General features: G+C 43.6%; 1 protein-coding gene across 1 annotated transcript in view; it reads right to left on the bottom strand.

The window, feature by feature from the left end:
• The window catches only part of ADAMTS19 (ADAM metallopeptidase with thrombospondin type 1 motif 19), a 245,618-nt gene that overhangs the window by 128,852 nt on the left and 100,164 nt on the right, over nt 1-16,602 (bottom strand). Inside the window, exons 7-8 of the mRNA XM_068256553.1 lie at nt 15,110-15,153; nt 66-171 (exon numbers count right to left, since the gene is read on the bottom strand). Of these exons, the coding sequence (XP_068112654.1) occupies nt 66-171; nt 15,110-15,153 (150 nt within the window). The remainder of the gene's footprint in view (nt 1-65; nt 172-15,109; nt 15,154-16,602) is intronic.

Here is a 16,602-nt window from a genome sequence, read left to right on the forward strand (position 1 = left end):
AAAAGATATCTACATACACGCATAGTTATATTAGTAAATTGTAAATTCTTTTTAGATAAACTTACTTGTGACCCATCTCATGAGCAATAGTAAATGCCAGGTTTAGTCCATTATCTTCTGCAATGGTGCATTTTCTTTTATCGCTGCACATTCCGTTTAGGTATGCAATGCCTGAAACACACATTTGATCATTTTAATGGTTTTATTATATGTATTAGCAATGTGTCATAAATAGTGTACTAGTTTACACAGTGTAAATGGAATAGACAACACTGCAGTGGTGAAATAAGAGCAATGGATGATGCAGTGTGTCTAGGAGCGCTGTCACCATATAAATATACAATGTGGCAGTCTTTCTGTTTCCACTTCTTCACAGAAAACAAAAAGAAAGTGTTCTGACAGAGATGTCTGCTGAAAATACTAAGACCTATTGCTTTTGTCACATAGTCACTTTCCAATGGTAGTGATCACTGTCACAATGCTGCTGCAAATGTGACTAGTTTGTGCATAGTAGTGCATATGGGGGATTTTTTAGGGCTTTCTTTATTTTTAAAAGCACGCTGAATGAAGTTGCTCTGTACAAATGCCAAAACAGAGTACAAACAAGTAGGTAGGTCAGTTAGCATCTTGCGTAGGTAATTTCCAGGAAGTGCTTATATAAAGAATAAAGCCGGTTTTACATATATTTTACACAGAAGTGAGACCTCTAGTGGCTGCATGCAGATCTAAAGGGATGCAAGAAGCCTTGTACTTCAGTAAACTGACACAGGAACCGCACATGCAGAGAGAGAGGAATCACAGCTGGCTGTCTGACCTACTCCTCAGCTGGTGAGACATTACTGAGCATGTCTTAGTAAACTAAAGCAACACTTTTCGGTAAATTACCGAGCTTTACCGAAGTGTAAAATACAGACTGTGGTATTTTACTGACCTGATTTTTTTTCCTAAACAGACCTTAGTGAATTGACCCCATAATTATATAACATTGCTTTTTTACGGAATCACCAGGCAATTGGCATGAAAGCTGATTTGCTTACCTGGGGCTTTCTCCAGCCCCTTGCAGCTGACTGCCCCACGCTGACAGCTCTGCTCTCCGCCGCAGCCCAGGGTCCCCGCATGGTGTCTTGCCAGGCGTCCTCTACTACAGCTGCACCGCTGTCAATCAAGACCACGTTGTCCGCAGCTTACTGCGCAGGCGCAGAACTACTGCGCAGTTCTCCGCGTACAACATGGCTTTGATTGACAGCTGCGCTATATGCAGGCGCAGTAAGGACAACCTCGAGGTCATCCTCTGCACCGTGCAGGGACCCCAGGCTGGCAGTGGAGAGCGGAGCTGTCAGCGTGGGACAGTTGGCTGCAAGGGGCTGGAGAAATCCCCAGGTAAGTAAATCAGCTTTCATGCCAATTGCCTGATGATTCCTTTAAAAGATACCCGAAGTGACATGTGACATGGTGAGATAGACATGGGTATGTACAGTGCCTAGCACACATATGACTGTCCTGTGTTCCTTTTTTTTCTTTCTCTGCCTGAAAGACATAAACATCAGGTATGTAAATGGCAGTTCCTGTCTGAGTCAGGACTGAGTCAGACTACAGTGTGACCCTCACTGATAAGAAATGGCATATATAACACACTTTGAGGAAAGAGATAAAAAGGGTGAATAGTTCATAGATTTTAGCTCTGGCATACTTCAATGAATATGTCATTGAGCAAAAACAAGAAAACAGTAAAAACTTGAAAAGTAAGTATAAAATAAAACTGTGAAATATCTTAAAACATAATTTTTAGGAGCAGGATGATAGATACAATTGATTATTTCATTAGTTTATTTTCACCTCGGGTGTCCTTTAAAACAAAAAGGAGGAGTAAAAACAAACGTATATGCAGATATAAAGCATATGAATGGATAAAACAAAGCACAAAATGGGTAACCTATTTATTTGTGTTGTATAGATTGATATCCCATTTTGCATCCATGCCTAGCGTGAATCGTGTGCCTGCCTGCCATATCCATGCCTTTCATTTTAAAAGCGTTTTATGCAAACCTCCTCCTCTAATTAGTCGGAAAATCATCTCTACATCTTGGAATCTAAAGCTTGAAATGTCCCCCTGATGTGCAGATAGATTGTTCAGATTGCAGTTATTGTTGATGCTCCTACCCAGGCCATTATAATGTTCTGAAATTCTCTTTTGTAGAGCCTGAGTGGTGCAATCAACACACTGCAATCTGCACATTGTGCACAAAATCATGTATAAGACATTGCACGATTGACAATTGACATACTGCTTCATGGCAAACGTTTTGTCCCGCGAGAGAGAAATATTTGATCATAAGCCCTGCAATATCTGCAGGTAGCATATCTGCATTTAAAAGAACCTTTAGGATTAAACCATGTAGGGGTATGGGTAGCGGCTTAACATGGATTGGAAAAGGCTGGGGGACAAAGTAATGTCCAAAGTAAGAACCGTATGGGGAGGAGGAGGGGGGGGGGGGGATCTGCAACACCCCGACAGAATTGTGTGGAGTTTTAGGTCAGAGTGCAGGACAGTTGAATATTTTTTAATAACCTATGTAACCTTGTGGCATTCTAAACTATACGTGGTGACAAAAGCCACCTTTTTTTACGTGTCCTGTGATCGACCTGAGCCGCCTTTAAAGAGAATCTGTATTGTTAAAATCGCACAAAAGTAAACATACCAGTGCGTTAGGGGACATCTCCTATTACCCTATGACACAATTTCGCCGCTCCCCACCGCATTAAAAGTGGTTAAAAACAGTTTTAAAAAGTTTGTTTATAAACAAACAAAATGGCCACCAAAACAGGAAGTAGGTTGATGTACAGTATGTCCACACATAGAAAATACATTCATACACAAGCAGGCTGTATACACCCTTCCTTTTGAATCTCAAGAGATAATTTGTGTGTTTCTTTCCCCCTGCAGCTATCTTCCACTGAAGTGTCAGGCTGTTTCTTCCTGCAGAGTGCAGACAGCTCTGCCTGTATGTAATTCCTCAGTATGTGAAAGCTCAGCCAGCTCAGAGGAGGATTTATCCAGCTTGTAAAAGATAAGAGAGAAGAGAGAAGCTGCCCTAATCTAAATAATACACAGGCAGTGTGCAGAGAGGAGCCTGGAGGGGGGTGATGCATCACAGAACCACAACACTGAAGAACTTGGCAGCCTTCCAGACACAGGCTGACAAGTCTGACAAGTGAGAGATACGTTGATTTATTACAGAGATGGTGATAGTAGAACGTGCTGCAGTAAGCCAGAACACATTAGAATAGCTTTTGGAACTTGTAGGATGATAAAAAACAGGATGCAATTTTTGTTACGGAGTCTCTTTAAGTAAATCCTCACTATCTCTGCTCCCAGCCACTATACGAGCTCTCTTAATTTGCTCTTTCTGATAGCCTCTCCTACTAAAAGTTGCTCCTGAACTAGATTTAGTCCATCCCCAAGGCCATTGCGATCTTAGCAGTTTTCTAATTTCTCCCACTGGGATGGCATTCAAGGTGTGTCGCGGGTGACAACTTGAGGTCTGCAATAAAGAGTTGCCTAAACAGGGCTTCCTATACGTTTTAGTCTTAATCCTACCTCTATCACATGAGACACATAATGGGGCATCTAAACAATCAATTTTCTTTTTGTTGTGGCTCACCGAGAAGCATAGGTTGAGAGTGGTGGCATTACAATATTCAAGGAAATCTTGTACTCCTAACACTCTTAACCTCCTTGGCGGTAATGACGAGTTCAGCTCAGGCCCCGCTGGGACGATTATGACAATTTTTTTTTTAAAACACGCAGCAAGCACTTTGCTTGCTGAGTGTTTACACCGCTCGCCGCCGATGCGCCGCTACCCGCCGCGTTATATGCCCCCCCCCCCCCGAGACCCCGTGCGCACTGCGCAGCCTGGCAAATCAGTGCCAGGCAGCACTGAGGGGTGGATCGGGACTCCCGAGGACATCACGACGTCGATGACGTCATCACGATCGTCGCCATGGTGACGGGGAAGCCCTAAAAGAAATCCCGTTCAGAACGGGATTTCCTTATGGGAAGATGCGCCGGCGGCGATCGGAGGGGTGGGAGGGACGCCGCAGGGAGGGGGGAATCATGTAGCTAGCGCTAGGCTAGCTACATGATTTAAAAAAAAACACAAAAAACAGTGCTGCGCCGCCACCCTGGTGCATTTAATAGAACGCTAGGGTGGTTAATACTGGCTTTCCTAGTGCCAAATTTACTTTAAAACAGGTTCATATAGATCATATGTGCACAGGAAGTAAGAGCTCATGAATGCATAGGTCATAAGTGTAGGGACTCATCAATGCAGAGGTCAAATCTGAACAAGCAGGATGAGGTGAAAGAATAAATAAACATATAACAAATAGGCACATGTGCACAGTCCACAGGAGCTCATTTGATTGGGGATCAAATGTGAACAGGTAGGAAGAGCTCATCAAACCATAGATCGTAGGTTCAAAGATAGAGCATAGATAATATGTTTAGAAGCTGCAGAGGCATAGCTAGAGATTATGGGACCATATAGCTGAATTTAGATGGGGCCATCAGACCTACGCAATCTTGAGCCACCTGCCCCTACCCTATGAGATATGAATTGACTAGGCAATGTACATTCCCATGCAATATACACTGCAAACAGTCTATGGATACTGAGATTAAGTCAGAGGGTGGAGAAACACAGGAAACTTAATAATCAATACATCAATTACCGCCTGGGCCGCCTATGCTCCAGGGCCCTATAGCAGTTGCTATGGCTGATATGGTTATTGCTACGCCCCTGAGAGGCTGGAAATGATCCTTAGGGCAGAAATTACTTATCCATAGGCCAAAAAACATCATCATAGCAGAAATCATGTGTGCACAGGCAGGACAAGTTCATCAGAGCACATATCACACCATGAGTCACATGTTCAGAGGCAGGAAGAGATCATCAGAGTATAAATTTCATGTGCACAGGCAGGGGAGATCATCAGGGCATAGATCCTGAGTGTGCAGGTAGGATAAGTCCATTAGAGCAGACATTACATCTGCATAGGGCCCAAGTGCCACGATTTCCCTGTGGCAGTTCCGTTTTCACCCCTCCCTCACGGTATCCCGGGGCAATGTGCAATTATCACGGAGAGGAGACACTCACTTCTCTCCAAGGGCTAGTCCCGCTCCCCTTGCAGAGCAGGAGAATCTGGCCAATAGCAGCAGCAGCAGCTTCCCAACAGCCAATGCTGTTGCTGCTGTGGCCATCTAAGAAGAGGAGGGAGGTGCATTATTTTAAAAAAAATCACCGCGCTGTGTACTCTGCAGTCTGCACTGAAGATGTGTGCCCTGTGCAGAGATTCATGCCTGAAGACCATTGTGTGCAGAGTGCTGCTGAGATCCCCTGGAATTTGTGATAAGGACAGCCTGTGTTTATCTCCATGTGCCGTGCTGCGGACCAGGAGGAGATGAGAAGACGCTGTCCAGCTGAGTGAGCTGCCCCCATGCTTTTCACACACTGCTGCTGGTGAGTGTTTGATTTCAGGGAAGCACACTGTCACTGAATTGGAGGAAGGGGGAGGAGAGGGCTTTCAGTCAGCTAATGACATGGCTCTGCATGGCATTTCCCTGCTCTGGACTGCCCCTTTCCATACAGTGCATGACATGAAAGTGTACAGAGCAATCTCACTGTGAACCCTGATACAGTAAGAGAAACAGCTCGGTTGTACAGGACGAGTTGTTATGCCCCTCTGTGCACAGGACCAATGGTTAAAAAAATGTTTTGTATAAAGAAAGTTTACGCATAGCTCCCAGCTGTCCCTCTTTCAGAGGGACATTCTCTTTTTGGGAGTCCTGTCCCTCTTTCCCCCTCATTTGTCCCTCTTTCTACATAAATATATATATTTCTATACTAAAAATGGGTTTGATTGACTCTAAACTTTATTCCCATCCTTTAAATTGATATATTACTAATTTTAAAATGTTACTATGAAGGAAAATGAACCAGGATAGAAAGGACCAGTGTGGTTTGAATTATAAAACAGCATATTTTTCTTCTGAAATCTTTATGGTATGCGTGTCTAGGGGCATGGTCGGGGTGTGGCTAGGGGTGTGGCATGGGCATGGCTTAAGTGTCCCTTTCTCTCATCTCAAAAAGTTGGGAGGTATGCATCTGCACAGGCAGGAAGATTTTGTTAGAGCATATCACCCAGGGGGGGAAAGCTAAAAAAAACAACATAGATCACACATGCACAAGTAAGAAGAGCACAACAAAGCATAAATCAGATGTGCACCAGCAGGAAGAGCTCAACAATGCATAGATCGCATGGGCACAGGCAGGAAGCTCTTAACAAAGCATAGATCACTTGTGCAAAGGCAGGAAGCACTCAACAAAGCATAGATCACATGGGCACAGGCAGGAAGCACTCAACAAAGCATAGATCACATGTGCAAAGGCAGGAAGCACTCAACAAAGCATAGATCACATGGGCACAGGCAGGAAGCACTCAACAAAGCATAGATCACATGTGCTCAGACAGGAAGCACTCAACAAAGCATAGATCACATGTGCTCAGACAGGAAGCACTCAACAAAGCATAGATCACATGTGCTCAGACAGGAAGCACTCAACAAAGCATAGATAACATGTGCTCAGACAGGAAGCACTCAACAAAGCATAGATCACATGTGCTCAGACAAGAAGCACTCAACAAAGCATAGATCACATGTGCTCAGACAGGAAGCACTCAACAAAGCATAGATCACATGTGCTCAGACAGGAAGCACTCAACAAAGCATAGATCACATGTGCTCAGACAGAAAGCACTCAACAAAGCATAGATAACATGTGTTCTGACAGGAAGCACTCAACAAAGCATAGATCACATGTGTACAGGCAGGTAGCATTCAACAAAGCATAGATCACATGTGTACAGGCAGGAAGCACTCAGCAAAGCATAGATAACATGGGCACAGGCAGGGAGAGCTCAACAAAGCATAGATCACATGTGCACAGGCAGGGAGCATTCAACAAAGCGTAGATCACTTGTGCAAAGGCAGGAAGCACTCAACAAAGCATAGATCACATGGGCACAGGCAGGAAGCACTCAACAAAGCATAGATCACATGTGCAAAGGCAGGAAGCACTCAACAAAGCATAGATCACATGTGCACAGGAAGGAAGTGCTCAACAAAGTATAGATCACACATGCACAGGCAGGAAGTGCTCAACAAAGCATAGATCACATGGGCACAGGCAGGAAGTGCTCAATAAAACATAGATCCTACATGCATAGGCAGGAAGCACTCAACAAAGCATAGATCACATTGGCACAGGCAGGAAGCACTCAACAAAGCATAGAGGACACATGCACAGACAGGCAGAGCTCAACAGAGCATTGATGACGTGTGCACAGGCAGGAAGTACTCAACAAAGCATAGATCACATGGGCACAGCTAGGAAGAGTTCAACAAAGCATAGATCACACATGCACAGACAGGAAGCGCTCAACAAAGCATAGATCACATGTGCACAGGCAGGAAGAGTTCAACAAAGCATAGATCACATATGCACAGGCAGGAAGTACTCAACAAAGCATAGATCACACATGCACAGGCAGGAAGTACTGAACAAGGCATAGATCACATGGGCACAGGTAGGAACTGCTCAACAAAGCATAGATCACATGGGCACAGGTAGGAAGTGCTCAAAAAAGTATAGAGCACACATGCACAGACAGGCAGAGCTCAACAAAGCATTGATGACATATGCACAGGCAGGAAGAGCTCAACAAAGTTCATATCTTGCGTTTAGAGGGAGAGATCATCGAAGCATATATGAAACATGCACATGCAGGAACAGCTCATCAGAGAATAGATGACATGTGCACAGACAGGAACAGCTAATCAGAGCATAGTTGACTCATGCACAGGCAGGAAGAGCTCCTCAGAACAGAGATCACATGTGCACAGGCAGGAAGACCTCAGAAGAACAGAGTTCACATGTCCATAGACGGGAAGAGTTTGTCAGTGAAGATCACATGTACACAGGTTGGAAGTGTTTGTCAGTGAAGATCACATGTACACAGGTTGGAAGAGTTTGTCAGTAAAGATCACATGTACACAGGTTACAAGAGTTTGTCAGTCATTACACTCCCTGATTGATGTATACACACAGGGCCGCCATCAGAAATTTTGGGGCCCCTCACACATCATCAGACCTGGGCCCCTGCTGATCCCCCCCCCCCCCAATTTGGAATGATGGATGATCACACAACTCCCAACATTTTCATCCTCAGTATAGGTAGGTAGGAGGGTAGCAAGGTATTGGTTCCCCCTGTAGAGGGTATCCAGGTATAGTTAACCCCAGTATAGCCAGCCAATATTGTTTCCCCCTGTATAGGTAGCTTAGTATAGTTGCCCCCTGTATAGTTAGCTAATAAAGTTGCCCCCAGTATAGGTAGTTAGTATAGTTGCCCCAGTATAGGTAGTCTAGTTGCCCCCAGTATAGGTAGCATAGTTGCCCTAGTATAGTTGATAAAGTATTGGTAGTATAGCTGCCCCAGTATAGGTTAGCAGTGTCAGTGGCAGCGGGCGGGGAATGACTCACCTGATTCCACGTTCCAGATACCAGAGCGCTGCGTGCCAGGTCTTCTCCGCCTTCAATGCTGCTCACTATACTTCCACTAATCAGGAAGTACAGTGAGTGGAACTGAGGTGGAGAAGATCTGTGGGTCGTAGCGCTCTGGTATCAGGAATGTGGAAGTCAGGGGAGTCATTCCCCGCATGCTGCAGCTGACACTAATCTAAAATCTGAAGGGGGAGCGCAAGAGGAGGGGACTCAGGTGAGATGGGGGGTGGTTGTGAGCTTCTCTGAGGACAGTCAGTGACATCACCATGTACTCTGTGCAGTGCTGCAGGAGATGTCAGTGCTATCCTATATAATAAAACCCCTGTGTCCATGCGCTGTCCCTGTGTAGCGTTGTCCGTGCTGAAGCGTTGTGCGCATGTGACCACACTACCCAGAGATAGCCTGGGACCAGGGAGCCAAGCGGGCGGCGTGTCAGCGGGTGGCCGGGCGCGTGGCGGGTGCGCGCATGCACGGTGACACTGCGATGTAGAGTGGGAGAGGAGTAGAGGAGAGGGGAGGTGGGAGGGGAGGTGAGAGGGGAGGTGGGAGGGGAGGAGAGTGGAGGGGAGTGGAGAAGAGGGGAATAGGGGGATGGGGATTCGACACAGACCTAGAGCCCGTTTTTAAACGGGCTTAGGTCACCTAGTATAATAATAATATGGTAGGACATTAGACTATGACTACGGTAGGATTCGAGTGTGAGCTCCTCTGAGGACAGTCAGTGACATGACTATGTACTCTGTACACTGCTGCAGAAGATGTCAGTGCTATATAAATACATAATAATATGGTAGGACATTAGACTGACTATGGTAGGATTAGAGTGTGAGCTCCTCTGAGGACAGTCAGTGACATGACTATGTACTCTGTAATGTGCTGCAGAAGATCTCAGTGCTGTATAAATACATAATAATAATATGGTAAGACATTAGACTGTGACTATGGTCGGATTAGATTGTGAGCTACTCTGAGGGACAGTTAAGTGACGGGAAAATATAGTCTGTACAGCGCTGCAAAATATATAAATACTAAATAATAATAATGCATTATAATCTTAGGGCTATAAGGCAATAGTGCTCTTGCCTTACAGTGATCCCCGGTTCAAATCACAGCCAGGGCACTATCTGCATGGAGTGTTCTTGCGTGTATGGGTTTCCTCCGGGCACTCAGTTTCCTCACACATTCCAAAACATACAGATAAGTTAACAGGTTTCCTCCTAAATTCTCCCTAGACTACAATACACTACATGATCCATACATAGACATATGACCATGGAAGGGACTCGATTGTGAGCCCCTGTGACGGACAGTTAAGTAACAAGACAATAAACTCTGTACAGCACTGCGGTAGCAGTGGGCGCTATATAAATACATATTAATTAGACAGAGAAAAGTGAGAAAAACATAGCAGAGAGAAGGCAGGTAGATTAGAGAGACAGTAGAAGATGACAGACCAGGAAAGTGAGAGAGTGTCACAAAAGAGAGGAGGTACAGAGGGAGAGTGGGGAAGAAAATAGGTAGATAGGAAGGAGAGATGTTGGGAAATGGAGGAGAGTCAGAGTGAATGGGAGAGACAGACAGGGGGGCATTCAGAAGCATGGGGAGGAGGAATGCAAGAGGAGGTAGGGAGACAGGGAGATGGGGAATATGGGAGCAGAGACTAGCAGGGCAGTCACACAGGCACTTTATAGTGATACCTTCTCCTGTCATCAGTCAGGGAGGGGTGACTCCTTACACAGCTCTCTCTGCTCACATGACAGCCGTGCCTGCTGTGCATTCCATCCTGTCCCTCTGGCTGGAGCTGGCTCTCTCTTCTCTCTTCCCCTGCTCTGCTGTCCCTGGGAGGGGGGGGGGGCACAGGCTGGCTAGGGGTCAGCAGCATTAACTAGCCTGACATCTAAGTTAACTTCAGGCTTCACTGGCAGTGGGCAGTGTTAGGGGCGGCTGTGGCTGTGGCTGAAGAAAGGAGGAGAGGCTTAGAGCAGAGCTTTCTCTCCTGTCTATTGGCCGGCCAGCTTCAAGGGGCGGAGGGGAGAGACTTGAGTGCCCAGCACGCTGCACTCACGTGTAGCATCGCCCTGAAGCTGGCTGCCGCAGCTGACAGGAGGTCGGGTCGGAGCAGAAATAAATGTTATTGTTGTAGCTGCGGGTGGCCGGTGCTCCAGTGTACTTAGAGCAAAGCTACAGAAAAATGGCTACTGATGTCTGCATTTGTGGACATCAGTAGCCATTTTCTTGTATCCTGCTCTAAATACAGCAGAGATGCGGGGAGAGAGACCAGAGCGGGACCCGGGGACACATACAACAGGTGCCGCATGTCAGAGGGGGGGGCTGGGCCCTTTGGGAGCTTGGGGCCCCTCACTGCAATGTTGGTTCTCCCCCCCTGATGGCGGCCCTGTATACACATGCAAGATGTTTTAAAGCACATTAGGCCTGCAATTTAGCATTCAATGTGATTTCTGCCCTTAAAACGCTGCTTTGTGTCCAATCCAGATTTTTCCCCTGGAAGTTTGGCATGTATCCCACTCCGCCATGGCCCCCTCCAGGTGTTGGACCCCTTGAAACATCTTTCCCATCACTTTTGTGGCCAGCATAAGTGTTTCTAGTTTTCAAAGTTCGCCTCCCCATTGAAGTCTATTGCGGTTCGCGGAAGTTCGCGCAAACCAAACTTTTTGCGGAAGTTTGTGAACCGAAAATCGGAGGTTCGGGCCATCTCTACTAAGAAAGGCACGCTCCCTACATAACAGCAGGCGCTATGTAAGGCGTGCATAGCTGCCACTCCTTGTTAACGAGCACTCCCTCACATTGCTCTGCACTGCTTTATCAGCGCAGCTTAATGAATCTAGGCCTTAGTCTCACAACAGGAAAACTAACAAGCAAGAAACAGGTGTGGTGCACGCTCAAATAATATTTGCTTGCTAGGCCATTATTTTTTCCGGTATATATCTGATGAACGCCAAGTTATGAATTATGTAATTCATAATTCATAATAATCATAAACAGCAACCTTCATTCTATCATTTCTGCATTTGTTAAATTCCATTTATAGGAATGTCATGTAAAGCCCCATTAATTAACAAAATGAATGAAATCTTATTCTCACCTAATTCACTGTAGAATACACAGCTGGAAAACGTTATGCTAAAAGAACACAATTGCATAATTATACAGTGATGTAATATCAATGTGCTTTATCATTGGCTGTAACGTCCCCCCCTGGAGTCATCACAATTAATTATGATATTCTTTCTTGATATGAAATATTGATCCCAGCTGGGACTTTGCAGTGGGCTGCATTTGCAATGCATGCTGTATGTACATGTTTTAATGATTATATTTACATAAGTAGAACAACTGCTGATCTGGTAGCATTAGCATGGTAAATAAGACTCTTGATATGTAGTAATTAGGTCAAAGGGCAGGCATGTTCTATAGGAAAAAAATTCCATTTGAAATTTAAATAAAATCTTTGAAGTAGAATGTTCCAAATCTGTCAGATAAGGGATTTAATTAGTGTTTGGTCAAAGGGTCTGGTGCATCTTGGTGGGGTTTAGATATGAACATTACAAGCATACCATACACTGTAGGGGATATATAAGTTGGCATGTAGATAAATGGAGACAGTTTTCCACTACCCCTTCAGCTTTACGAAGGATTTTAGTGTGCACTGTCAACCTTGATATTTTCAAAATATTCCATTCCACAGCATGTATAGGTTTAATTTATGCCTAGGTGTACCAGAGCCTAAAGTGTACCAGAGCTGACAAAATAAAAAGATTTTATACATACCTGGAGCTTCCTCCAGCCCCATCCGCCTGGATCGTTCCCACGCCGCCGTCCTCCGCTGTCTGCAGCTCCGGTACCGGGTCCCCACACTTCGTCAGTCGGACCAAGTCTAGCGCAAGAGAAGTGCGCTGTTTGCGTATCTCTCCAGCAGCCGTTGGAGAGATACTTCTCCTGCGTAGACTGGCCGTGATGACAAAAGTGCAGGGACCCGGTACCGGAGCTGCAGACAGCGCAGGACGGCAGAGGACCTATGAAAGTAGTTGGGGAAACATATGTATGTGGGAGTAATGGAGTTTCTGGTAATATTAATAATAATTATAACGGCAGCAGTACGCGAACACGCTGAAACCAGCGCAGGAGATTTGGGCGCAGCCGGAGGCACCATAGGCCGTAATAGGAATTACGGCTATAGCAGCGCACAGGGAGAAGACAGAGCTGAAGTTACTTTGTTTACTGAATAATTCGTTTACTGAATAATTTTGTATTTATCTGTTTGCATTATGCATGTTGTTCTAAAAAAAAAAAAAAACCCGTATATAGTAAGCATTGTAAATTGCGTTTTTTAGGCACGGTTATTGGCCTGAGGAAGCGGGCTTAGGCCCGTGAAATGCGTTGCCTGTGCTAAATAAATATTTATTTGTTTATACAAAGATCTCGTCATTGATCAAAGCCACCTAATTTTTTCCATTTTATCTTGTTTTTATTTCAATTTTATTCACACTGGGGTACCTCTTTACCCAAACTATGATAGAAATGAGGTGAGTAGCAGCATTTTATACTCAGAACCACCCAGGGGGTGAACCACGATAAAAGTACTTATCTTTGGAAGCACAACTATTTATAGACTAAGGTTCTGTAATTACATATAGTAGAATGCAGTAAATTATTCGGGGTACCCACGTTTAAAGGGAACCTAAACTGTGAAGGATATGGATTTTTCCTTTTTAAGATAAAACCAGTTGCCTGATCCTCCTGCTGATCCTGTGTCTCTAATACTTTTAGCCACATCCCCTGAACAAGCATGCAGATCAAGTGCTCTGACTGAAGTCAGACTGGATTAGCTGCATGCTTGTCTCAGGTCTGTGATTCAGCCACTACTTTAGCTGAAGAGATCAGTAGGACTGCCAAGCAACTGGTATTATTTAATAGGAAACATCCATATCACTCTCAGTTAAGGTTCCCTTTAAGGTCATTTTCCTGGTTTCAGCAGCAGATATGTTTCCTATAGTTATACATTGTAATCTATTAAATGTAGCCCAGTCCTCCCAGTGATTCTTAGCCTAGGCTGTTTAGCATTCTGGGACACCAGGTATATTTTGTACTGGCTTGAGAACTCTCAGTAACCAAACATTCCGCAAAGCTGCACCTGACAGGAGTAAAGATGTTGCCACCTGTGATGAATTTTAGACTGTAAATCAGGATGATGAATTTTTTTTACGAAAAGCAATTTATAAATTATTACTATTTGTTTAAAGCAATTTTATTACTTTATTTTCACTACAGTTTTTTTATGTAAGTGTGGGTAAATTGCTTTGAAATGAGGCTCTCCTCACTAATGTAGCATAACTGACTTTACTCTATTTTAAAGAGACACTGAAGCGGAAAAAATTATGATATAGTGAATTGGTTGTGTAGTACGGATAATTACTAGAACATTAGTAGCAAAGAGAATTTTCTCATATTTTTATTTTCAGTTATATTGTTGTTGTTTTTTATAACATTGCATCATTCTCTAATATTTGCAGTTTACACACTATTCAGCATTCTAAATGATTTTACAGAGCAGGCTTGTGAAGTTTTGAACTGTCCTCTGCACTTGAGATAACAAGCTTCAGAAGACAGAGCTCTCTGCGACTTTGAAAGTCGTGGAGCTCAAGTGCTCTTTTGCATAGATAACAACTGGCATTTCTTAAAGAGAATCTGTACTCTAAAATTCTTACAACAAAAAAAAACATACCATTCTCTTCATTATGTTCTCCTGGGACCCTCTGTGCTGTTTCTGCCACTCTCTGCTGCAAACCTGGCGTGTAATTGCCAGTTTTAGGCAGCGTTTACAAACAAATTAACCAGCTTGTGATAGGCTCACATAACCAGAGTGTGTGAGTCACACAGAGCCTGCAGGGGGCCTGGAGAGGGTGTGTATAGCTTCTATCCAATCACAAGCAGCCATGCACATTCCAGTCTGAGTGCCTCAGCCCAACAGAGCCGACAGAGGAGAGAAGATTAGATCATATAACAGAGATAATACAGTCACTATGCAAGTAGGAAAAGCTGCAGTAAGCCAGAGCACATTAGAACAGGCATAGGAACTTATAGGATAGAAGAAATAAGGATGAACATTTTGTTACAGAGTCTCTTTAACTCTTCCTGCATGGGAAACAAGATTAGACTTATGTCTCTGCCCCTAATTTTTTATTTCTTAGCTGTACTACACATACAAATCATATCATATTTTTTTCACTTCAGTGTCTCCTTAAAATACTGGTAAGCTGCAAGCACTGCTTATGCAAAAAAAAAAAAAGAATAATAAAAAAAAATGAATAATGTTAAAACACTCAAGCACAAAAACACAATAAAATCATTATTTAATTACCATGTACAATGCAATCAGAATTTGTGAAGTCAAGGTTTTTAACCATATGTAAAGGTGAGCAGAGAGAAAAAGTCACACTTATAATATAAGTAAATCTAATTTCACTCACCAACTGTATCACATGGTTCATCTTTATGGACACAGAAATCCGTCCTACATGAGGGGCGAAAGCACACAATAATCACAATTAACAGTGTCAGACTAGTCATAATTATAAGACCAATTTGCTCAGATTTATTACGCCTCAGTGAGCAAAAACAAGAATGTGTTATTGTAACCTAGACTACAGAAAAGTAAAGAGTTGGATTTACCAGAAGGTGCTGCCAGTATTATTTAACGCCTAGAGCTGGTTTGTGCCTGAGAATGGAAATGAGAGTGGAAATATCTATCTTTTCTGGTTTCATATTATAGATCAGAAAATCTGACTTTTACATGCAGGATGATTTGTAAAACGGGGCATTAGATCATATTCACATATTGATCTCAATGCACTACTAAGAGGTGTCCACTGGTGCCTATTTTTTAGTTCAAATAACCTTTATCTTTTTTTTTTTTTTTTTTAAATCACTAGCGTTTTTAAAAGTGCTGTGCAATGAAATCCAATGTGAGTGTTTTCACATGAGAGATGCGATTTCTTTCCAATCCCAAATCCCAGTCCTGAACCATTTTCTGGGTGATTGCGCTTCAATGCAAGGCATAGGAAAAATCGCACAGTGCTTTGAACTGTGATTTTGTGAGAGTTTTTCAGACAAATTTTCTTTTAAAGACTTTTAGTTCCAGGTCAAAGAGTGCACTACCTGTTTGTTTGCAAACACAAAATTGCAATTCGCAAAACATAAATGCATACAAACTCACTTTCAAAAATAACCCACAAATCGCACAAAAACACTATCACTTCACAAAAGGGCCTACAAAAGCACTTAGCAGTTGCAAGTGTGCTTGCTATTTGTAGTGAGAACTAGGCCTAAAGCTAATCAAAAAAAGAAAAAAAATAGAATTTTTAGAAGATCGCATCATTGGACATCTGTAGTGAATACGGGTAACATTGAAAATTTCTCTCATTAGTGAACTGTTTTTCTAACACAGTAATCAGGCATTAATACATCTGGTATTTGTGAAACAATGGAGCTTGACATTTCTTTTCAGCTGTTCCTTTCCTGTTCAGGAACAGTGGCTGGATTTTTGCCCATAATCAATTTTACTTTGAGAACAGCCCTTTAATTTCCCAAATTACAGCAATAAGATGCTTTGCTACATGCTTTCCTGCTGTGAAATATGCATTATTACAGCACCCATTAACCGAGCCCTAAAATGCAAACTAAAACGAAGGACCGCTAAAAGGGGCCTAACTAGACTTAATAGGGCTCCCCTGCAAGAATGACAGCATGAGGCACCCTTGGTCTACAAACCCTGTGCAGGTCATGTGATCAGGAGCTGGCAAATGGCAGCAGAGAGTGTTCTGCTGTAAAGCAGCATCTGGAAGCAGGAAAAAACGGTATCACGTATTGCATCACCACCGGGAGCAGGTCATGTATAACTCTCTGCTCCACTTCCACTCTGCGTTGTACAGGACCACTGTCCCCAGTTCTCACTCTTTGGCCC

This window comes from Hyperolius riggenbachi, chromosome 1 (assembly GCF_040937935.1).
Source record: "Hyperolius riggenbachi isolate aHypRig1 chromosome 1, aHypRig1.pri, whole genome shotgun sequence".
Lineage (NCBI taxonomy): Eukaryota > Metazoa > Chordata > Amphibia > Anura > Hyperoliidae > Hyperolius > Hyperolius riggenbachi.